General features: G+C 37.9%; 2 protein-coding genes and 1 non-coding gene across 8 annotated transcripts in view; 2 read left to right on the top strand and 1 right to left on the bottom strand.

The window, feature by feature from the left end:
- Positions 1-6,014: 6,014 nt before the first annotated feature.
- On the top strand, positions 6,015-19,514 carry TIPIN (TIMELESS interacting protein). 3 transcript variants are annotated; one of them, XM_037054188.1, is made up of 9 exons: positions 6,015-6,129; positions 8,584-8,656; positions 8,999-9,138; positions 9,261-9,339; positions 9,552-9,627; positions 13,110-13,232; positions 13,473-13,536; positions 16,828-17,034; positions 18,951-19,514. In XM_037054188.1, exons 3-9 carry the CDS (start codon positions 9,006-9,008, stop codon positions 19,139-19,141), a joined length of 873 nt encoding a protein of 290 aa, XP_036910083.1. In that variant the 5' UTR covers positions 6,015-6,129; positions 8,584-8,656; positions 8,999-9,005; the 3' UTR covers positions 19,142-19,514. The 3 variants fall into 3 exon arrangements, with proteins under 3 accessions (XP_036910083.1, XP_036910082.1, XP_036910084.1); XM_037054187.1 differs by having other exon boundaries at positions 8,584-8,754; XM_037054189.1 differs by lacking the exon at positions 8,584-8,656.
- LOC118992666 (small Cajal body-specific RNA 14) lies at positions 13,980-14,115 on the top strand. Its single transcript, XR_005067685.1, has one exon.
- A 2,354-nt stretch (positions 19,515-21,868) lies between the features above and the next one.
- The window catches only part of DIS3L (DIS3 like exosome 3'-5' exoribonuclease), a 31,983-nt gene continuing 30,561 nt past the window's right edge, over positions 21,869-23,290 (bottom strand). For all 4 annotated transcript variants that reach the window (XM_037054183.1, XM_037054184.1, XM_037054185.1 and 1 more), the window contains 3 exons: positions 22,883-23,028; positions 22,321-22,495; positions 21,869-22,233 (listed from right to left, as the gene is read on the bottom strand). In XM_037054183.1, coding sequence (XP_036910078.1) covers positions 21,925-22,233; positions 22,321-22,495; positions 22,883-23,028 — 630 coding nt within the window. In that variant the 3' untranslated portion in view covers positions 21,869-21,924. The remainder of the gene's footprint in view (positions 22,234-22,320; positions 22,496-22,882; positions 23,029-23,290) is intronic.

Below are 23,290 nucleotides of genomic sequence, written 5' to 3'. Positions count from 1 at the left end.
CCTATCATTATTCCATCCAGTTCAGATTCCAATGTTCATCACTTCCTGCAAATACTTCAGATTCCTTGTTTCTTTTTTCTTGTTTTCCATTGTACTTACCTGGGCAAACTTCAGCTCTGCAAAGATTCAGTCACCTTCGCTGATCCTTTCCTATAGCAAACCTAATAACACACTCACAGCTAAACTCCTCGTTCTTCACATTAGAGTGTAGAGAAGTGCGGTGTTGTCCTATCAAAGGTGTCCTTTTCACCTGTGATCTGGGTCTCATTCCCTCCTGTATTTTCAAGGTCTTTGTTCCTTTGATTAATATATAACAATCAATACAGGGTAAGGCAAAACATTTTGCCTCAAAATAGGCTTACAGTTGCAAGTATGCAAAACAGAGTTTACTCTTGCCTTATGATTATTATTGTATTATTTTTCATACAAACAACTGGAAACCTACTTTTGTCCCACCCTGTACATGTAACTTGTATAATAATCATCTATGAAATACATATATAAGAATGCTTAGCCCTGGCTGGTGTAGCTCAGTGGCTTGAGTGTGGGCTGCAAACCAAAGAGTCACCAATTCGATTCCCAGTCAGGGCATGTGCCTGGGTTGTGGCTCAGGTCCCCAGTGAGGGCCACGTGAGAAGCAACCACACATTGATATTTTTCTCCCTATCTATCTTCGTCCTTTTTCCTCTCTCTAAAAATAAATAAATAAAATATTTAAAAAAATAATGCTTAACAATGGCACCGTTCACAGTTGCACAAAACCTTAAACCACTCCAAATGTTTATTGACAAGAGAACAGTTAAATAAACTATGTATAGTCAATACTAAATAATATATAGCAGCCCTGGCTTGTATGGCTCAGTGAATTGAGAAATGGCCTAGAAACTGAAGGGTTACCCATTCAATTCCCAGTCAGGGCACATGCCTGGTTTGCAGGCCAGGTCTCCGGTTGGGGCATGTGAGAGGCAACCGTTTCTCTCTGTGTGGTGATGTTTCTCTCCCTCTCTGTCTCCTTCCCTTTCCCTCTTTCTAAAAATAAATAAATAATATCTAAAAAAATACTATATAGTAGTGTCCAATTTCTATACTATAGCTGTATGAAACAACATGAAAAATCATAGAACAAAATATGGAATGAGAAAAGCAAACCCAAGAAGATTGCATACAGTTTGATAGCATTTCTATAAAGCTCAAAAACAAGTAATATTAAACAACATGTTGCTTATATTGTTTAGGCCTATACATATACATATATATACACACATATATATGTATATATACTAAAACTATTTTTAAAAGGAATGACAAACAAAATTCATTATCGTGGTCATCTCAGCAGGATGGGAGATGCAGGGGAGTGGGAGAAGGGATAAGCACATAGCTAGAAGTAAGATATTGGCTAGTTCTCTGGCTGGATGGCATGTTCTCAGGTGTGTGTATATTATTGTTGTGCTTTATAACATACAAAAATACTATATATATTGTTTTGTTGGTATCAAATATTATGTAAAAATGTTCAAAACCTTTTGGGAGGAGCTATGGCAAAAGAAAGAATCTATAATGACACCCCTCCTCAGTCCAAAATAGCTGTCCTAATCTTCTTTTTCATTTTTCCAGGAACACAATCAGAGATAAGTAGGTTAGTCTCTTTATTGAAACTGAATCATTTTTTCTCTTTAATTTTTTAATTTATTGATTTTGAGAGAGAGAGAGAAACATTGATTTGTGGTTCTACCCATTTATGCACTCACTGGTTGACTCTTGTATGTGTTCTGACCAGAGATCAAACTCACAACCTTAGCACGTAGGGATGACGCTCTAACCAACTGAGCTACCTGGCCAGGGCAGAAGCGTAATCATTTTTTATGCTTCTGTTATTTCTCTTATCTTAGGGCACTGTCCCATACATCTATCTAAATCCTATCTAGTTCCAGGTTTCTACTCAAGTTCCAGATCTTTTCAAAAGTCTTCCCTGACTACTCCAGCTCTTGTTCATCTTTCTACCCTCTAACACGTACCAAAAGCAAATCAGCATCTAATTGTATATTGTCCCATATCATTTATAGCCAGTTATTGTATGTTAGTCAGTGTTCTTCATTGCAAATAACAGAATCCAGTCTCATTACTAATGTAAACAAAAAAGATGTTTATTTCAGGACATAGATAGCTCCTGTAATCTCTAAGGGAGAAGAAAATGAGAGTAGGCAGCTATACAGGACTGAGACTTAAATTGTGCTGTTCTGCTGCTTTCATGGAGACCCTACTGGTAAGCCCCCTGGGGAAAAGTGGACTTCCACTCTCACCATGGACATGCACACCGAACAAGAACATGACCCCTGGTACCTCAAGCCCCACTGCCCTTGGAAGCTGACGGGTTTTCTTTGTTGGTGGTGGGCTTTCCCCCCCGCTCCAGAACGAATTGTGAGAAGTGCTTCCATCTTCATTTCACCCTCTTCTGACCTGAAATCTCACTTAGTTGTGGAACTGGTGTACCCAGTACACACCCAGCCATATGGAACCTAAGAAGCTGAGTTTCTCAGCTTAGGATGAACTCCTAAGATGGTGGGAGTCCTCAAACTTGGAAAGGGTATTCTGTGTTATCTTACCTTACCAGTTTGGCTTATCGCCTAAAACACATTCACTCAATAGATGCCTACTGACTTATTACCCTTCAGTATCCTCCATTAAAACAGTACCTTTGGGATCATCTAATTCACATCTATTATATTTCAAAGGAGAAAACAGCAATAAAGTGACTTATTCATCATTGGAATTTTGAGGATATATTCCAGTAAAGATTTCAAAAGGCATGGTGCAATGTAGAGTGATGCTATGGTCTTCTTGTGCTAAGGATTGCTTGTGTGCATTATTGTGAAAATGCTGGTTATTCACATTCACAAAATTTATTTTTGGAAACACTCCAAGATTGCAGCCTGCAAAATTAATATTAAGTTAACTTTTTTCTATTTTGTTATTTGTGGCAGTCTGTTATTTGTGTTAGTTGTCCATGAACATCTTTTCACCCCTTCTTCCACAGTAAAATTTCAGTTGTCCTCGAAATTTTTACTGGGCCATGACCACCAAGAATAAAGTCTATATTCCCAGCTTCTTTTGCAGCTATGTAGTAGTATACTCTGGATGTAACCAGCATTGTTGTATGCAACTTTTGACAAATGTTTTTAAAGTGTAGGGCTTTAAGAACATTTCTCTCTTCTCTCTTTCCTTCTCCCTGCTGGCTAGAATGCAGTTGGAATTCTAGAGCTACCTTGGATGATGAGGCAATCTTGAGAATGGAATGATGACATAGTAAAGCAAGAAGACAGGAGACTGAATTCCTAACACCATGCAGCACCATACCAACTGTGGACTTGCAAAAGACAACTTTTCTATCTTGTTTGTTATTTTTTTAAAATATTTTATTTATTTATTTTTAGAGAGAGGGGATGGGGAAGAGAAAGAGTGGGAGAGAAACATCAGTGTGTGGTTGCCTCTAATGTGTCCCCTACTGGAGACCTGGCCTACAACCCAGGCATGTGCCCTGACTGGGAATTGAACCTGCAACCCTTAGCTTCACAGGCCTGTGCTCAATCCGCTGAGCTACACCAGCCAGGGATGTTTGTTATTTTAGTTTATTTTTCGTTATTTGTAGCTGGACCAGATCCTAATTCATAATTGCCCACCTGGCCTCCTCGACTGCTAAGGCTGATGCAGGCCTGACTGGGTGGTATGATCCCAACTGTCATGTACAAGGCAGGGGCAAACAGATATCATAGCAGTGAGATGGAGTCCTCAGCTACCCAGCAGACCACTACCACCAGCAGTTCAGTGCTTACCTAAGTGATAAACCCAAATAATACCAGCTAGTCAACAAGACTCATAGACTGCTTTTTAAATGTGGGACAGAGATAGGTTGTGGTATTTTTGTTTTAAAAGATTTACCCCATTTCTCTTCTTTCAAACCTCATTTCTAGACTGGGTTCCCTACTTGCCAGAATAACTTTTACACACTGTACTTAATCTTTGTTTTTTTATTGACATTATTGACATTTTTATTGACATTATTTGTTAATTTTTATTGACATTATTCATTTTAAAAATATTAAATTGTTTTAAAAGTCTTAATAATATGGTCTATGGGAAAGCTATCTTTTATATCTCTGATGAAATTGCTAAGGAAAATATGTCTAGTATTCCTCACATATGAAAAAAACCAATTATTAGTCTTTGACAACAATATGTCAATGCCTTACAACTGTGCCTGCAAATGATTACTTAATAAGATATATACATTTTCTAAAAGGGCCAAACATTCTAAAAATTATATGGATAATAATAGGTAATGTTTACTAAGTACTACCATTTGATCCTCCTTAGTACCTACAAAGTAGATAGTGTTATTAATAATGGGGAGACTGAAGCATAGTAAAAAGTAATCAAGTAGTAAATAATGGAACTGAAATTCAAACCCTCAGAACTCCTGCTCTGTGCTACTTTTTTGGAGTGGGGAGGGTGGTATATAACTTTTTAATTTCTCAAAGTGCTTTTATATTTACTTTATTAGACATAAAGTAGAGAATATAGACTATCTGGATAATTAGAAGAATACCTCTTGTCTCAGTTATACAGACTTTTTTTAAAAGGATTTTATTTACTTGTGTTTAGAGAGAGAGGAAGGGAGGCATTGAGGAAGGGCAAGAAACATCTATGGGCTGCCTCTTGTACACATTCCAACTGGGACCAAACCTGCAATACAGGCATGTGTCTTGACTGGGACGCACCAGCGACCTTTTGCTTTGCAGGAGGACGTCCAACGAACTGAGCCACACGGGTCAGGGCTATTCAGACTCTTGAGGCTGACATATTTCTTATTCAAATTAAGTTAATTTAGTTCATTGTTTAACATTAATGTTATCTTGAACATATAGAAATAAACCACAAAACTAAGAAAAATGTGGTATATATACATATTTGCACACATACTTTTAGAGAGAGCTTAGTTTATCTTATTCTTTTCACACACTTGCTTTATTCTTCTTCACTTTTAATATTTCAAACTACAGAATAGAATAAAGTTGCAAACACTACCCATGTTGGTTTGTCAAATCTTGATGTTAAATTTGCTGCAGATAACTTTTTTAGTTTTTTGAATAGTTAGTGCATCTGTATGTTCAAAAATGTATAGTTATGTCCTCATCCCATCCTGTTCCATATGCCCAGTGCCCACCTCCACAGGTGTTATATATTTATTGCCCCCCAGTTTTGTGCGCGAGTGCGCACATGCACATACAAACTAACGTGAATATTATTTGGACTCATTTAAAAAATGTCAAAATCTTTGACATTTTTCTTTTAAAACACTTTAAAAAAGATTTTATTTATTTATCTCTAGAGGGGAAGGGAAGGAGAGAGGGAGAGAGGGAGAGAAATATCAATGTATGGTCGCCTCTCGCGGGTCCCCTGTTGGGAACTGGCCTGCAACCCAGGCATGTGCCCTGCTTGGGAAGCAAACCATGGTTGTTTGGTTCGCAGGCCCTCGCTCAATCCACTGAGCTACACCAGCCAGGGCTGACATTTTCTTTGTGTCTACACTGCTAACACTCTTTACCGTCTGATTTATCTCAGCTCATTATTCAGCAAATAATAAAACTCCATGTTTAGGAATTCTGTCAACTCTGAAGAATCAGTAGTTTCTTATCAAATTGCCTCTATCCTTTCTACTCCATCCACAATCCGGTTTTCTAGAAAACTGAGAACTACTTTCAGAGCCTAAACTGCTTAGAGCAACACAAAGGCGAACTTCACGCGAATAACAAGCCTCATCACGTCCGAGGAATTCGGGCAGCAGGAAACTGTGCGGAGGGAATTGTGGGGTAGGCGGGACCCGGGAAAAGGATGAGTCGGAAGTGGGTAGGCGGGACTTGGAGGCGGTGGGGGACCCCAGGAAAGGCGGGGTCCGTCGTAGTGGGCGTGACCAGAGGTAGGAGGGGCCAGCAGCTTCAACCCGGAAGTGGGCAGATTTGGCGCCAAATGCTAAAGGCTCTTTTGCGGCAGTAGCTTTAGAGTCTCGCGAGAAGTGCGTTTTGCTTTCCCCGCCAAGCTTGGTTCTGTGACGGCTGCTTTCTGCCGGAGGTGAGAGCGGGCTGGTGGGTGAGCAAAGTCCCTGCCGGAGGAGAACAGGCCGGGGAATTCAGGAGGAGAAGCCGGGGTGCTGGGGAGTGCAAGGAGAGCGTGCGGTTGGAGGACAGGACTAGGGTGGCCTGAACGGAGTAGGACAGGCCTGACGGGTCAGGAGACCGGTGGGGTAAGGGCGGGCCCTTTGACTTTGTGTTTATGTTTCGGATCCGCCTCTCACTCAGCCTAGTCTTCTAGCGGGAGGGAACGTGTACCGTGTACATCTTCACGTGGCCAGCCTCTGTCCATGGGCTTTAGACATAGAAAGCATCCCCTGAAGATTGATTGATTGATTGATTGAATGAGTGAAGTCGAAGTGAGAAGAGAATAGGCGGGGGAGCGAGGGTGAGAATGCTGGGGAACGGATGGGTTGCGAAACTCGGTGTGCTCGGGGATGGTCGGCAGGGAGGGACCTCGGGTTAGGCCGGTAGAACTAACCTTGCTGCTTGTGAGGCTATGATCTCTAATGGCCTTTCTTCCGATTTTGAAAGTCGATGGTTCTTGCTCCTTACTTGAAGATACAGTGGGCCATCATCGAGTTGATACTTATTTTGTCTTTATGTATTATGGTCATGGAGATTTAGAATTGGTGAGAATACAGATCATCAGCTCCAGGACCACAGTTTTGGGGAAGCTTTGGAGTTCTTTTTCTTCATTCCTTCATTCAGCAAATACATATTGAGCATCTGCTGTGTACCAGGTTCGGGGATGCGGTGTTGAAGCACAAAGAGACCTACCTGGTCTTGCCCCACCCCCCGCCCGTTTTTAACCCTGTTCATTGATTTTGGAGAGAGGAAGGGGAGAGAGAGAGAGAGAGAGAGAGAGAGAAACAAACATCCATGTGTGAGAGAAGCATGGATGGTGGCCTCCCCCCACAACGGGGATGGAGCCCACCACCTTCTGGTTAACAGGACGTTCCAACCCACTTACCCACCTGGCCCGGGTCCTGGTCTTTGTCCTTTTGGAGCTACAGTCTAGTACGGGAGGCAAACATTAATCGAATAAGTAGAACTCAATGTTGAAACTTGTACTTGATACTTTGAATGCTTATTATAGGAGGATTCTGTGTAGGGAAATTGGGGCAGACTTTTCTGTGGAGGTGTTGTAGGTATCTGAAAGAGATTAGGAGTCTGGGCAGAGCCTTTCAGGTAGGAAACGTCCTGCCCTGGCTGGTGTGACTCAGTTTGTTGGGTGTTATCCTGCAAACTGAGAGGTGGCTGGCTGGTTGGAGCCCGGTCAGGTCAGGATGCCAGCAAGAGGCAACTGATGGAGGCAATGATAGGTTGAAGTTTCTCAAGTGGGTGATTCTTTCCCTCTCTTTCTCCTTCCCTTCTCCTCTTTTTAGAATCAGTAAAAGAAAAAGATAGGAAATGTCCTTACAAAAACGTCTAGTGGTCTAAGGGAGCTCTTATGGCTCTTTTAAAAAACTGAAAGAGAAGAGCATGAAGAGTGGTGTGGAACCCTGGCTGCTGTGGCTCAGTGGATTGAGTAGCAACCAGCCTGGGCACCAAAAGTTTGCAGATTCCATTCCCAGTAGGGGGCGCACGAGAGGCAACCACACATTGATGTTTCTTCTCTCTCTTCCTCCCTTCCTCTCTCTCTAAAAATAAATTTTAAAAACATTAAAAAAAAGAGTGGTGTGGAGTGAGGTTGGAGAAGTAGAAGGGTGCCAAACCAAGCAGAGCCTCGGAGTTTCATCACTATCTAAGAGCAGAAGGAAACCATTGAAATATTTAAGCCAAGTGGTAAAGCAATCAGCTTTACATTTCTAAAGGCCCAACCTAACTAATTCGGAGAATGGATTGGAAAAGCCAAAAGTGGATAGGAGTAATAGAGTAATCCAAGTCACAATGTTAGGGGGTGGTTGTGGAGACAGGGAGAAATGGGCAGATTCAAGGGGTTTTTAGGAGGTAAAATAGACAGTATATGTAGATTAGAGGGAAGCAAGTGTCAAGGATGACTTGTAGGTTTCTGACTTAGCTGGATAGATGTCATTCAGTGAATTTGGAAAATGGGAAGTTTGGTTTTGTACATGATGAGTTATAGGTGCCTTTGAGAAATTTAAAGTAGGGATCTGGAGGTCAGATTTGATGCCTAAGATGGAAGTAAAAAAAATTAGTCATCTGTAAATGCTTATTCAAACCATGTGTGTAAATGAGTGAAGAGGGCCTAGAATAGTCTTGGATACTTACTGACCAGGTTAGAGGAAGATGAATCTTCAAAGAAGATCCAGGAGGAGGGTCCAAAGGGAGGAAAATGAGGTGATACTATGTTTCAGAAGACAGTGGAAACACTTTTCCAGAAAAAGCAACTAATCAAAAGTGTCAGATGTTGCTGAGAGGTCAAGTAAGATAATACTGAAAGGCATTCTTTCAAGTTACTGACTTGAGGATTATTTCTCTTTCTTCAAAGGATACCTTACCTAGAAGATCAATATGTAAACAGATTTTTGTTACAAGCTGCTTTGGTTGAAGTTGCTGGTGAGGTACCTACCCTTTGCATATTTCACACCCATTTGAACCACAGTTTGGAACTCTGTGAAAGTCCAAATCACTTTATGATAGGAGAAACTCAACAGTTGAGGTAAAATGATTTGTTGAAAATCATTGTTATTTAATGGTGGGGTATACATTATAACTCAATTCTTCTGGTTTTTAGCCCAGTTCTTTATTCCATAACTATTATCATCTCCACTTCTTTTCATCATCTCTGAGTTTGAAATATGGTTTAACAGACTAAAACACATGACTTTTGCTGCAGGTGGATCTTAACTGTGTAGTAGGAAGACTATGTGCATGAGTAAATGTGTTTACTTTTTTCTCCCCAGAGAAAAGATGCTGGAACCACACGAGGATGGCTTGGTTGGCCTATCAGCTTATGAGCATGTAGAAGATGAAACTTTTCCTCCTTTCCCACCCCCCATGTCTCCAGAAAGAGAAGGTGGTGAAGGAGCTGAACCTGAGGACGGTCTGTATAGAGTTCCAAAAATATCTGTATTCACTTATCCATTTATCAGCTTAGAAATGATGTATTTTATAGGTGAGGCTTAAATTATGTAAGTAATATTAAATCTTGCAATATTTCACCAGAGTCAGGAAGAGGGGCACCTATTCCTGTACCTCCAAAGAGAACAGTTAAAAGGAATATACCCAAGCTGGATGCCCAGAGGTATTTTAACTATTTCCTTAAACATTTGTACTTTTTCTTTACATCTTTCCCCCCCTCAAGTTACAAGCTTTTTTTTGGTTGGGAGTATTTGGAGATCAAATAATTATAAAGTTTTTTTTTTTAGTTCAGATAATATCTTTTCTTCTTGTGGTCATGGTTTGGCCTTGATGGATCCAGAAAACCTGGAATTAAAAACCTATTTCTACTCACAGATTAACTTCAGAGAGAGGGCTTCCAGCATTAAGGCATGTGTTTGATAAGGCAAAATTCAAAGGTAAAGGTCATGAGGTAAGAAATGTCTGGATTTTATTTTAAACCTTTGTTTTTTAAAATACAATCATTCCTCAGTATCTGTGGGTTATTGGTTCTAGGGCCCCTGCAGATGCCCACATCTACAGAGGCTTAAGTCCTTTACATAAAGTGGCGTAGTATTTGCATATAAGGTACTTTACATCATCTCTAGGTTACTTGTAATACCTGATGCAATGTAAATATTAAGTCAATAGCTGTTACATTTTTTAAGGAATGATGACAAGAAAAAAGTCTGTACATGCTCAGTATAGACGCAGCAACCATCGTAGGCCTGACTACATAGCACATGTCAGTAACAGGGTAACATTTTTTTCCCTGAATATTTTCATTCCACAGTTGGTTGAATTCATGGATGCAGGACCCACTATATGTAGAGCTTGCTATTTATAAAACTGAGCCTGATACCACATTGTTAGGAATCTTAGAATGTTTCACAGATATAACCATTCCTCATTGTCTCTTCTGAGAAACTAATGTGGAGAGGCACTTTTAGAAAAATCAGAAAACATGTCTTGTAGTCTTGGTTTGCCATGGTACGGCTTTAGTAAAATCATATGTGAATTAGTAAGCCTGAGTTTATACTTCATAATTTTGAGGAATAAAATTTACTTTGTCTACCTTGGAGAGTGGTTTTAAGCGTTATGAGAGCTAGGACTTTACCTGTATTGATCATTTATGTGTCCCCAAGATGTGGCACCATGCCTCGTTCATAATAACAGGCAGTTAAGTTTTGTTGAAAAATGGAGACATTTAAGAACTGTCAGTCACTTTCCCTGGACAAACATACATTTAAAGCTTTTCTTTATTTTTTTAACTGATTTTAGAGAGAGAGAGAGAAACATCAATTTGTTGTTCCACTTGTACATTCATTGGTTTATACATTCATTGGTTGCTTCTGCAGCGTTGGCGTATTGGGACAGTGTTCTAACCAAATGAGCTACCTGGCCAGGGCCATTGAAAATTTTTCTTTGAATCATGTAGATATATATATTTTTTACAGTTCATGAAGTATTTTCAAGTATATCCTTTTTTAATCTTTATTGATTTTTCAGAGAGAGCAAGCAAGAAAGAAACATTGATTTGTTATTCCATTTCTTTATGCGTTCCTTCATTGGTTGACTCCTCTGTGCCCTGACAGGGGATGGAACCCTCAACCTTGCCACATCAGGAAGATGCTCTAACCAACTGAGCTGCCTGGGATAGGTGTTGGTCCCATTATCTTATTAAGGAGACTGAGTTTTACAGTTTTAAGTGTCCAGTGACACCAGTTAGGGCAGAGCCTGGCTTTCCCATTTCATAGCCCAGTTAGAATAACGTTACCTGCATCTTGGTAACATTATTGGAAAGAGGGAAGTGACTGGAACCTGACAGCAATTGAGAGGCTGCTGCACTACCAGTGGAACAAGGTGAAAATAGGTTGGATAAGGTAGTAGTAGAGATCAACATACAGTACTTGTAGTTGATTGAACTTAGAGGGGTGATAAAGGAGTCAAAAACAATCCCAAAATTTCAAAACACATGTTTTTGAAAACGTGTGTTTGCTCAGCTTCAGTGGACAGGAAGAGAATATAAGCCTGTGTGTCCTGTTTTGCCATAAAACTAAATATAAATCAGGATATATTAAAGGCATACCCAGCTCAGTTAATTCATTGCTCTTGTTGAAATTTTCAGGTAGTAATGATGAATTGGTGCTTTGAATTTACGAAGTCTTCATCATTTTTATAATAAGATTTATATGAAAGATGATTATTTTGCATTTCACTGGGTGAGGATGGGTTCTGAAAGGGTTTATCTGGTCTTCTGTACTTTGCCCTTGAAAATTCTTAGTATTTTCTCCCAGAGACTTCCCATTGTATTTAGCTACTTCTCTTCTTTTGTTCCTTTTGAGTCTAAAATGACATTGAGAGGTGGGTAGCCAGCTACCCCTAACAACTGGAAAATGAGATTAGGTGATTGAATTTCTAAAAGTACTTTTATCTTACCCCGAACAGTATGGCTCAGTTGGCTGGGCACCGTCCTGCGAAGTGAAAGGTTACTAGTTCGATTCCTGGTCAGGGCACGGGTCTAGGTTGTGGGTTCAGTCTCTGGTCTGGGTGCATATAAGAGGCAGTCAATCCATGTTTCTCTCCCTCTGTCCCTCCCCCAACTCTCTAAAAATAAATAAAATATCTTTAAAAAATTTATTTAAAAAATAACTTTTTATCATCAGAATGAGAATGATAAGACAATTCACTCAGTATTACATATTTAGCTATTGCTAGAGTTGATTGTCTTAACCATTGACTTCTTAGACTAGTAAATAACAATAGTAATTGCCAACATTTGAGTGCTCACTTTGAGTGAGGTGCTTTAACTTGTATTACTTAGTCTTCATAATGATCCAATGAGTTATGTATTTCCTCATATTATACATGAAGAAAGCACAGAGGAGTCATTTGTCAAAGTCACAGCTGTAAAGTGGGTAGAATTGAGATTCGAATCTACGTAGTCTGATCCAAAACCGGTTTGTAACCACTCTCCTATTTTAAAATACTGTTAAGAGAAGAATATTATATTTTATACTAAAACCCAGAATTAGGAACTTTTCTCATTTGTAAGTCCAATTTATTAAACTTTATTTAATTTTATTAANCAACATTTGAGTGCTCACTTTGAGTGAGGTGCTTTAACTTGTATTACTTAGTCTTCATCATGATCCAATGAGTTATGTATTTCCTCATATTATACATGAAGAAAGCACAGAGGAGTCATTTGTCAAAGTCACAGCTGTAAAGTGGGTAGAATTGAGATTTGAATCTACGTAGTCTGATCCAAAACCGGTTTGTAACCACTCTCCTATTTTAAAATACTGTTAAGAGAAGAATATTATATTTTATACTAAAACCCAGAATTAGGAACTTTTCTCATTCGTAAGTCCAATTTATTAAACTTTATTTAATTTTATTAAAAAATTTTAATGTTAAATTGAAATTTCAAATATAGGTATTCTGGTTTGAGAACGTTTAAACTGTTCTTATTGGTCTTCAGTACTTTTTGCCCTTGGGATTTCTGAGTATGTTTCTGCAATGCTGAATTCTCAGTGCTTTCTTGTCTACATGTGATTTAGGGACCTGCCACTTCGTTTACTTATTTCTAAAAGATATCTTGACATAGTTTATTAAAGCTTATTTTTAGTATTACTTTACAGTCCCGAAAAGACATACATGATTGTCTTTTAACTCTTATTAAGTTTTCATCCATTTCCCCCCTCTGATTTAAAAAAGAAAATTGTATCCAGTGCTTTTTTTAGACTGTAATCCCCTAAGTCCTTAATAGATATTTTTCTTAAAAGTTTTTTCACCTTATAAATGTAAAATGACACCAATGACTTTGGCATTACTATTCAATTCTAAAATCTGCTGACAAGGTCAGTTCTGAGAGTACGTTTCCTATTTAGCATTTTTATTTTTATGTGCCAGGCTGAAGACTTGAAGACACTAATCAGACACATGGAGCACTGGGCGCATAGGCTATTCCCTAAACTGCAGTTTGAGGATTTTATCGACAGAGTTGAATACTTGGGAAATAAAAAGGAAGTTCAGGTATGTGCTGAGATTATTGTGAATATCATTCATAATGTTGAATAGTACAAGGGTAGATTTAGTTTTAAGGCTAATAAATAGCTGTTCGGGGTCTTCATTTTGAAATCTGTCTTGGTAGAGAGAAAGAAAATTAATAGTAGTTACTTGAAGAAAAACTTTTTTGAAACTCAGAATAGAATAAATGACCTTTTCCCCCCAAATGTTATTAGTGAAAATGTAAGACCATCTCTTTATTTTCAGACCTGTTTAAAACGAATTCGACTTGATCTCCCTATTTTACATGAAGATTTTATTAGCAATAATGGTAAGAATGTAGGTTTGTCTACTTTATAACAATTTTTTTAAAAGAAATGGATTTAGTTGGGATGGACAGTATTATATGATTGAACTTGTAGTCTATGCTGAGTATATAATTAAAATACAGTAAATAGGCATGAGTGAAAATACTATGGTACATTTAAAATTTTGCGTATGATACTTGTTTCTTTAAAGACATGGCTGCAATGCTATTATGAGATGTAAAAATCTATTGAGCCATAGAACATTAGCTTTCAAGAATTCTGATGGTGATCCACGGATCCTTTGTAGCGCTTATTAGTAAACAGTGGACAAAATGTAGTGTTCATGTACATGTAGGCCATTAAAAAAAGTGGCTCTGGGCAATTAGGCAGAATAATTTGGTGGTGAAATAGTTTATATTTCACCGAAGAGTGCAGATCCTGGATGTAGGACTTTAGGAAGACCCACGTGACTGTTCCTGGTATTGATTGCGCTGGTTAGCTGTACGGTGCAACCTTAGGCGGTCACACACATCAAAGCATATGGTTCCTGCCGACAGAGTCTGCATAGTTATCAGATTTTCTGTGCGATGGCTCCATACATATTTGCTTTTGATTTTTTTAACTTTTAATAGATGTTGCAGAAAAGGCAGGGTCCGTATAGAATTCCCTTAAGTTATTTGTAAATTGCTTTTAAAAGTGTGAAAGATTGTGATTTAAATGATCCAAAATTTAATTTATTTGTAATATATGGTATGTACTGATGGCATGGGATTTGGTGTATGGAAAGGAATTTGTTCATATTACTAAATCCCATAACGTGCTACTGGGTTGGTTAGTTTAGTCAGCTGCATTTTTGACCTGTGCACTGTACGCTAAACATTCAGGGATAAAGATAAGATGAGATCCCTTGTCTTAGGGGCTCAGAGACTAGTGAATAAGTCAGGCATAACATTGCAGTAGTTTGAATGGTGCGGTAACTAGAGTTATGAATGGGGTACAGGGTAGGTTGCAAAGGAGAGTAGTTACTTTTATCTGGGAGGGGCAGAGCTTCACTGAGGAGGCATCACAAGAATGTTAAAAGATGAGCAATAACTTGTCGGGCAGATGATTCATTTACTCCTCTACACAAATAGGACCATTCTTGGGATTACAGGTGTGTTGAAATATAGGGCACATAGAGGAGACCTGTAGCAGAGAGCCTTGTTTGTTGAATTTGTTTTTTTAAGATTTTATTTTATTTATTTTTAAAGAGAGGGGAAGAAAGTGAGAAAGGGAGGGAAAGAAGCATCAATGTGTCGTTGCCTCTCATGTGCCCCCTACTGGAGACCTGGCCTGCAACCCAGGACTCCAGTAGGGGGCACATGAGAGGCAATGACACATTGATGTTACCTCACTGGGAATCGAACTGGTAACTCGTTGGTGTGCAGACTGGCATTCAATCCACTGAGCCACACCAGCCAGGGCTGTTTTTAATCCCATTTTTATACTAGTCAAAGTTACATCAGGGGTTACATTCACATTGTTTATCCATAAAACATTGTATTAGAGAGGCCATTTCCTATGACAGTATCTTTCCTTTCATGGCTCACAAAAATGTAATTCTTTATTATGCATTTCATTGTTATTAATTCAGAATCTTTTAAGTCCTATAAAGTGAAGCATAATAAAACTCTATATGTTGGCCCTGGCTGGTGTGGCTCAGTGGATTGAGTGCCAGCCTGTGAACCAAAGGGTCACTGGTTCAATTTCCCAGTCAGAACACATGCCTGGGTTGTGGGACCTGTGGGCCAGATCCCCAGTAGGGGCTGCATGAGATGCAACCACACACTGATGTTTCTCTCCCTCTCTTTCTCCTTCCCTTCTCCTCTCTCTAAACATAAATAAATAAAATCTTCAAAAAAAAAACCAAAAAACTATGTTGGACAGTTGGTTCTAATACTTGTTTCTCAACTTTCCCAGCAATGTTTTCTACTTGGACGCCATCATTATTTTGTGACAAGGGAATGCATTTTAGTTTCTTGTCACAAATTTTATCCATGTCAGGAAGGAAAAATATATGGCCGTTGGTCTTTCATTAATGAAAAAAACCTCAAAAGGGGTTTGGATTGCAAAAGACTGGATTAAATATATGATTTTTAAGTCTCACTAGAATAATTGTAAAGGTTTATATTCATGTTTTCAATATTTTGCTGGTTGTGATGGTTTTTACTGTCACTAGTTAATACGTTGAGGCACAGTAAATGCATAAGACAAGGGTGGTATCAATATATGTAAATTTATTTTTCTTTTTCATTTTTCGTGAACTAATGTTTCAAGCAGTGTTCTTGGTGACGTGAATATTTTTTTCTTGCCTACTAGTCAGATCTGTGATGAGGTCATTTCTTAACCCCATGATGTTAATGAATAATGTGAATGAAGTAGAGAAGGTGAAGTGTCAGCTCTGCCTTTTTTTTTTTGTTTGCTTGTTCTTGTATTATCGTCTGCTTTCAGGTGTTTGTTTTGCAACAATCTTTTTAAGCAGTAAAACTACCACTTGTGCATTTTGTTGGAGTTGTTTTGATTAAAACTGGATAGTCTGTTAGTCTACTTCACTGGGCAGTCAGAATCAGCCATGTGTTGGTGTGCTGAAATTGAAGGATGAGTGAGGGCCCCACTCCCCCACCCTACCTCAGTGTGGAGCTGCCTTTATTAAGATAGCTTGCAGACCACATAATAACTGTCATATGGCTAAGTGATAGTTTATCACTGCCAGTCCTTATGTTAAATATAAAATAGTAAAACTTAATTTTTCTTAAATGAATTATAAATGGAAGGTGAAAATTTATAATTTTACACTGGATCATTTTAGGGGCATCTTACTTGGAGATAACTAGTGTACATGGCTTTAAGAGTTTGTTAACAGTAATAATGTAGAGAGCACTGAACTTTTTGAAATGTTAACTTGGAAATATGTGCACGGATCTCTAAATTTTCCTTTTTTCACTTTGTATCTGAGTTTTACCCTGTTAAAAAATAGCCTACGTAAGATTATTATTGTGTATTATGGCAAGCTATTAAAATGTTTTTGTTTAATTTAAAGCAAGAATATTCTTTGGATTCTTTAAGTTCTTTTATTACCCCAAACATAAAATATTTCTAATTATAACCAAGAACTTTTGCTTTCTGTTTGTGCATATTTTTAAACTAGTATTTTTCATTTGACTTAAAATACCTCTTTAAAGTGATTTATCAATATTCCTTTTACTTGTTTAAATCAAGCATGTGTCTAACGAGTTTAATCCTAGGACTGTACTCACTTTTTCTTTCTACTGCAGATGAAGTAGGGGAAAATAATGGCCATGATGTAACTGCTGCTGAATTAGATCCCTTTTTGACAAACTCATCTGAAAATGTGAATTTTGCTTCTGAGTCAAGTAGAAGCCTAACCGAAGAGCAACAACAAAGAATTGAGAGAAATAAACAGCTGGCCTTGGAAAGAAGGCAGGCAAAGCTGCTGAGTAATAGTCAGTCCCTTGAAAATGGTACATTTTATGGTTTTTTTATGTGCTACCATTAATATACAAGGATATGTTAGAAATTTTAACTTCTCTACTATGTCCCAAGATAAAATACCTCTAGGAATAGAAAAATGACGTAGTATATTAAGTTTATGTACATTTGAAAGAGAGAGAGACTGTGTATGTGTTAGGTGTTTGATATCCTCAAAGAATAAATGAATCCAAGATGGTTTTCTGAATAGTTGAGTTCCTCTTAAAAAGTTATTTTAATCATTTAAAATTTATTCTGAATCTTTGAAAAACATTATTCCCTGACTCCTTAAAGCATGTGACACATAATTTTATCTTTAGGATCATAATTATGAACATTAATTATGGTCCTTTCCTAAACATATAAAATGCCTTTTGCACCAATTGAGGATTTTAGAGCCATTTGCTATGGCATGAATAGGTGGTTCTGAAATTTTTGTTTTAACTGCATCGTGTCACTTTTGTTGTGAGCTATCAGCTTGATCACCTGTTATATTACCTTCTGTCTAGTAAAGCTGCCTTAAAATTTGTTGTTTTGAAAACAGACTGTGGATTTGGAAATAAGACATCTAAGTTTTTTAAAACTATATTTAAAAATAATTGCAGTCCTGGCCAGGTAGCTCAGTTGGGTAGAACATCATCCCAGGATGCCAGGGTTGCAGGTTTGATCCCTGGTCAGGGAACATACAAGAATTAACTAATAAATGTATGGATAAGAACAAGAAATTGAAGTTTCTCTCTTTCTAAAATCAATAGTAAAAACTAAAAATAATTGCAAGTTGGTTTTGAATGAAGCTAGATGGCATGTTATTCTCAATTTCCAATCCAGTTTTTCCTTTTGAAATAGGAAAATGAGAATTTTAGTAAGTAATGAAGATTACCATGTTACAAAACTAGTTTTACCCAAGATAAAATTCTCAAGTTAAAATTGCTGTGACTATATTATCATTTTTTCCAATTAAAACGAATTTAATTTTTAAATTTACAAATGAATGTTTTATTACTTCCATGTGAAAAAAATGCATGGCAGTAATAAATATCAACCACTCCTGATAGCAGGGTTTTGTCTTGTTGTCATTATCAAAGTATACCTGGCAATAAGCATTTTAAAGCTCATCTTCTAATTAAAATTACCCAAATAGAAGTTAGTACCTTAAATTTTCTTTATTGTAGATCACTTGACACACAACTTTTAGAGCATGTGATGTTTTAAAACTTCTGTCTAGTAGTTGTGGTTTTTTAAAAAAAGATTTTATCTATCTATCTTAGAGGGAAAGGGAAGGAGAGAGAGAGAGAGAGAAATATCAATGCATGGTTGCCTCTCGTGTGCCCCCTGCCAGGAACTGGGAACTGGCCTGCAACCCAGACATGTGCCCTGACTGGGAATCGAACTGCGATCATGTGGTTCGCAGGCCCGTGCTCAGTCCACTGAGCTACACCAGTCAGGGCTAGTAGTTGTGAATGAGAACAATTGTTTATTGCAATGATTTGAGAGTTTGAGTTTACTACCTTTCAAGACCTCGAATTTAAAAAAAGAATTTAAAAAAATATATTGATTGGTTTTAGAGAAAGAAAGGGGGACAAAGAGAAAAAACACTGATTTGTTACTCCACTTATTGATGCATTCATTGGTTGCTCCTTGTATGTGCCCTCAATGGGGATCAAACCTGTAACCTTGGTATATCAGGACATTGCTCTAATCTGCTGAGCTACCCAGCCAGGGCCAAGACCCCTTGCATTTTTTAATTTATACATGTACAAAAATGGCTATTTGAGAGAAATTGATCATAATTAACAAGAACTAAAATGATCATAGATATTCTATTGATCTAAGCTTGTGAAGAGATTTGTGTTAGGTAACATTGGATTAAGTGCTTAAATAATGTGTAATAATGATTTTCTCTTTTCAGATTTATTAATGAACATATCCAGGGCACAGACAGTCGAAGATGTTAAAATAGGTGAGGATCAAAACGAGGAGGAGTCAGATGGATTTAACGAAGACATTCTAGATAATACACGTAATGATGGTGCTGCCAATATAGTAGATGAAGAGGAAGAGTTAAATACAGAGAAGACTCAAGTGGACCAGTCTTTTTAAAATTAAAATCGTACAGAGTAACTTTATGCTTCACCCAGAAATGCTGAATAGGCCTCAACCAAGGGAAAATTAACTTGGTACCCTGCGAGTCTAAGATTACTATGTGTTTGTATACTTTGAGTAAAATCCTTATGTAGTAAAATGTGTACGGATTCCTGTTTAAAATCTGGTATTATTTGTAATTATACTTGTTTTTTATTAACTTTATTTAAGTCTATTTATTTTCTTAGTGTTTTTATATAGATTTGACTTCATAATAATGATAAGTAGTTAATAAGCAGCTTCTGCTGCTGGTGTGCCATTGAAGGCCTTGTTTTCACTAAATTGGTTGGTGTTTTGAGATATAAATATAGAACAAACAATGATACTCATTTAAAAACACAAACAAAAATCTTATAAACTGTCTCTAGAGGCTTTTGAAAAGTTTCTAATTGCTATTTAGTTCTGCAGTTTACATTTTTGGTAAAATGGCCCTGGCAGTGTGGGTCTGGATTGAGTGCTGTGCCAGCCTACAAATCAAAGTGTCGCTGGTTCAATTCCTGGTCAGGGCACATGCCTGGGTTGTGGGCCAGGCCTCCAGTAGGGAGCATAAGAGAGGCAAAGATATTTCTCTCCTTTTGCTCCCTCCCTTCTCTCTAAAAATAAAGTCTTAAATTTTTTTTAAATGTTTAAGGTTTTTATGTGCTTACATGTATTTTGAGGAGTGACTTTAATTCTTAAAGGGTCACATAAAAGGTTGATAAATTGCCTGGCTATGTAGGTGCTTAGGGAGGTTCTAATGCTCCTTGGTATCCACTGATCAGGTGAAGAAAGACTTGCAGAGTATTATGAGGAACAGAGAGCTCCTAGGGTGGATTCACAGGAGACCTTCGAGTTCATGGAGATTCTGAGGATTGGGGAGTACATGTACAATGGTGAAACAAATGAAAACTGAAATAAGGATGATTTGGGTATGGTGAATATGAGGCTAGAAGTATCAGGCAAGACCTGGTTAGAATTTTTCCTGAGTTTATCAACTTGGTAGATGGGTAAAGAAAGATAAGGAAGTACTACATTAACAACCAAGTTTAAAGATGGTCTGTCTGGTTCTTGGCTGCAGATTCCCATAGGAGGAGGGAGGAAGGGAAAACTAGTTTTTACACACTAGGAGATGGGAAAGTTGCTATTTAGAAGAAGGACTGGCATTGGTAGTGCTGAAATGCCTTCTATCCATGAAGCTGGATATCTTCCTCTTTTCAGGCTTCCTGACTTCAGGTGAGGATGGAGAGCGATGAAGATGGTTTGTTTGAAAGGCCAGGAAGTTGAGTATAAGAACCTGTGAGGTATGGGAGGCAGGGGTGGCTGTGGGCATGCTGGGGACTGGCACAGTAAGGAACCAAGAAGCGCATGCCTTTGAGGATTGTGGCTTATTGCTGCCAATGGGATCACCTAGAAGATGGAGCCTAGTCTCCAGATGCAATTAATGCCTAGAGAAATGAGTTATTTTTCCAGTGGTGGGATTTGCCGGAAGGTGACAAGCCAACCAGGAGGGTAAGACCAATGCAACTCATCGCCTGAGGAGAACTCAAAAAAGGGTGGGAAGGGAGATTTAAGAACAGACATAACCTGCGTACCCTCCCCTACTCCTCTGCCCTATCACCGACTGCTGCTGCGGACAACAGGGAAGGTTAGAGTCAAATGATGAAATTGTTTTAAGAGGGTAGGTGGGTAGGACTAAGTCTTGGTATCCGTAAGTGACTGGAAAGTTAATCTGACACGTCAGAGGGACCTATGACCCAAGGTAGTAATTACTGAAAAAACCTGATTTGAAATAAGCTACCCAAATACCAATTCTGAATTTATTAAAAAGCTACTGGCCACTTGATTTGCAGAGCCACCATCTGCTACTCATTTCTGAAAAATAAGTTTCCATAGTGACTTAGTTGTACTTGGTTTAATGCAACTTTAATGATGAGAAAATATTCTATACATATAGTAGTCCCTCTTATCTGCAGGGGATGCATTCCAAGACCCCCAGCAGATGTCTAAGGCTGGATAGTACCAACCCTATATATACCATGTTCTCTCCTATGTGCACATACTTACAATACAGTTTAATTTATAAATTAGGAACAGTAAGAAACTAACAATAATAAAGTAGAACAATTATAAAATGCTGGAATAAAAGTTATGTGAATGTGGTCTCAGCAAATAGGCACAAATTTCTTTTTCCTTCACAATTTCATTGACAGAAGAGTCCTTACTGTGGATAAATCCTAGTGACCTTGGCATGTGATTTTTTTCCTTTCCTTACTGGGAACTGTCACCTTTTCACCTAAGGAAGTGCTGGATCGCTTCTCTGTGGCACATTTTAATTGGCAGCATCACTATTACCGTGCTTTTGGGCCAATAGGAAGTCAATCTGATAACATGGCTAAGTGACTAATAGGCTGGTAGCATATACCCACTGGTATGCTGTGGGTACACTGAACGGTTCTTGTCCCGTGCAGGATGGAGTGGGGCAGCAAAAGATTTCACCAGGATACTGAGAACGGCGTGCAATTTACGACTTACGAATTGAGTATTTCTGGAATTTTCTATTTAATATTTTTAGACCATGGTTGACTGTGGGTGATTGGAACCATGGAAAGCGAAACTGCAGATAAGGGGGATTATGGTCTGTGAAATATCTACCCAATCTCTATCAACTAGAACATTGGGTGACAAAAAACCAGATTAACATTAATGTTGAAAAGAAGGTAAAACATAAGATAAAGCTCTTTTATTGAAGTAAGGAGAGTATTTCATAATCCATGACTGTTTGAAACATCCAGGAGAGCTAAGTCCCGTATCTCCTCTAGAAGTATGTACAGGCTTCTTCCCTTGGTTTGGCAATATTCTTGATAATCTTCCTGAATGACGTTTACTTTGACTTCTTGGGCCAGCTGAGCTTCCTCCACAGATCTAGTCACTTCTTTCACTAAATCACTCTTTGGCAAGAGAGCAGTCTGATGAAAAAGTTCTGTGTCTGGTACCATGTATGGTTGGTTGCTCACTATTTCAAGCCTGATTGTATCAGAATGGCAACGTGAGGTCTGTACAGATATTCTCACCTATCATAGAGAATAGAATGCATATTATTAAATCACATTCTTTGTTATTTACACTGAAAGCAATACTTAATGTAAATACAGACTTACTGTTACATGGTCAAACAAATGGAATGTAACAGATCCCCCTCCTGTTGTGGTGGAGGTGATTTTGTTCTGAGAGCGTTGGAGGGATCCTGGTTTCCATTCAGAACAGTTATCTGGGCCACATGAGATTACTAAACCATCTTTATTTTTCAGATAAGCAGCACCTTTAATCCCAAACCTGAATCATTGCCAGAATAAAAATCCAGAGATAATATATTCTTAGTATGCAGATCTTGTATGTATATTTACCTAGAATGCTAGCTTTTCTTCTAGATTAAAAACATTTTTTCTTGTGATTTACCTCCAAATATTTATTTCATTAATCAGATAGAAACAAAATATCTTGCCAAATAAGTAAAATTTTATTCTAAGAGTGATACAGATATACTAGATTCTAATCTTTTATACATATATAGTGAATTATATGTACATTACAGATATACATATAACTAAATAATTGCTACAATTAATATTTCAGTAAGTTATATCTAAAGTACTGCTTGTATTCTACACTTTTAGTTTAACTATGATTTGTTAACAATTTCTTATATTAGATATAACATACCTCGGTATAAATACAAGCACACCATTTGTTCTAATTGAATAAATAACCCCATCGGATATGCAGCGCTCCTCAGTTTCTTGGCCTTTGTCTTTGAAATACATGCACTGGAAGAGCTCAGTAGACTGCTTCTGAGAGCACTGAGCTGCCTGCAAGAAGCACGGCCCCAAGTCATGACGACAGACTTCCCTGACATTCCCAGAAGAGACAAAATTCATTGTCCCACAAAAACAATGTCTTTAAAAGGCTAGATTTTATAACACTATTAATATAAGTATTCTTTATGATGAATTAAATCAATTTTTGTGGGAACAAAACCATCAGTATCATTCCCTCAAAAGTGTCTTAGAAAATTAAAAATTTAAGAAAGCAATCAGTTTGTCATTTAGAAACTATGTATAGTTCATGCAG

This window comes from Sturnira hondurensis, unplaced genomic scaffold (assembly GCF_014824575.4).
Source record: "Sturnira hondurensis isolate 20B ecotype Veracruz unplaced genomic scaffold, ASM1482457v3 Scaffold0008196, whole genome shotgun sequence".
Taxonomy (NCBI): Eukaryota; Metazoa; Chordata; class Mammalia; order Chiroptera; family Phyllostomidae; genus Sturnira; species Sturnira hondurensis.
This window is presented reverse-complemented; position numbering and strand designations above follow the sequence as displayed.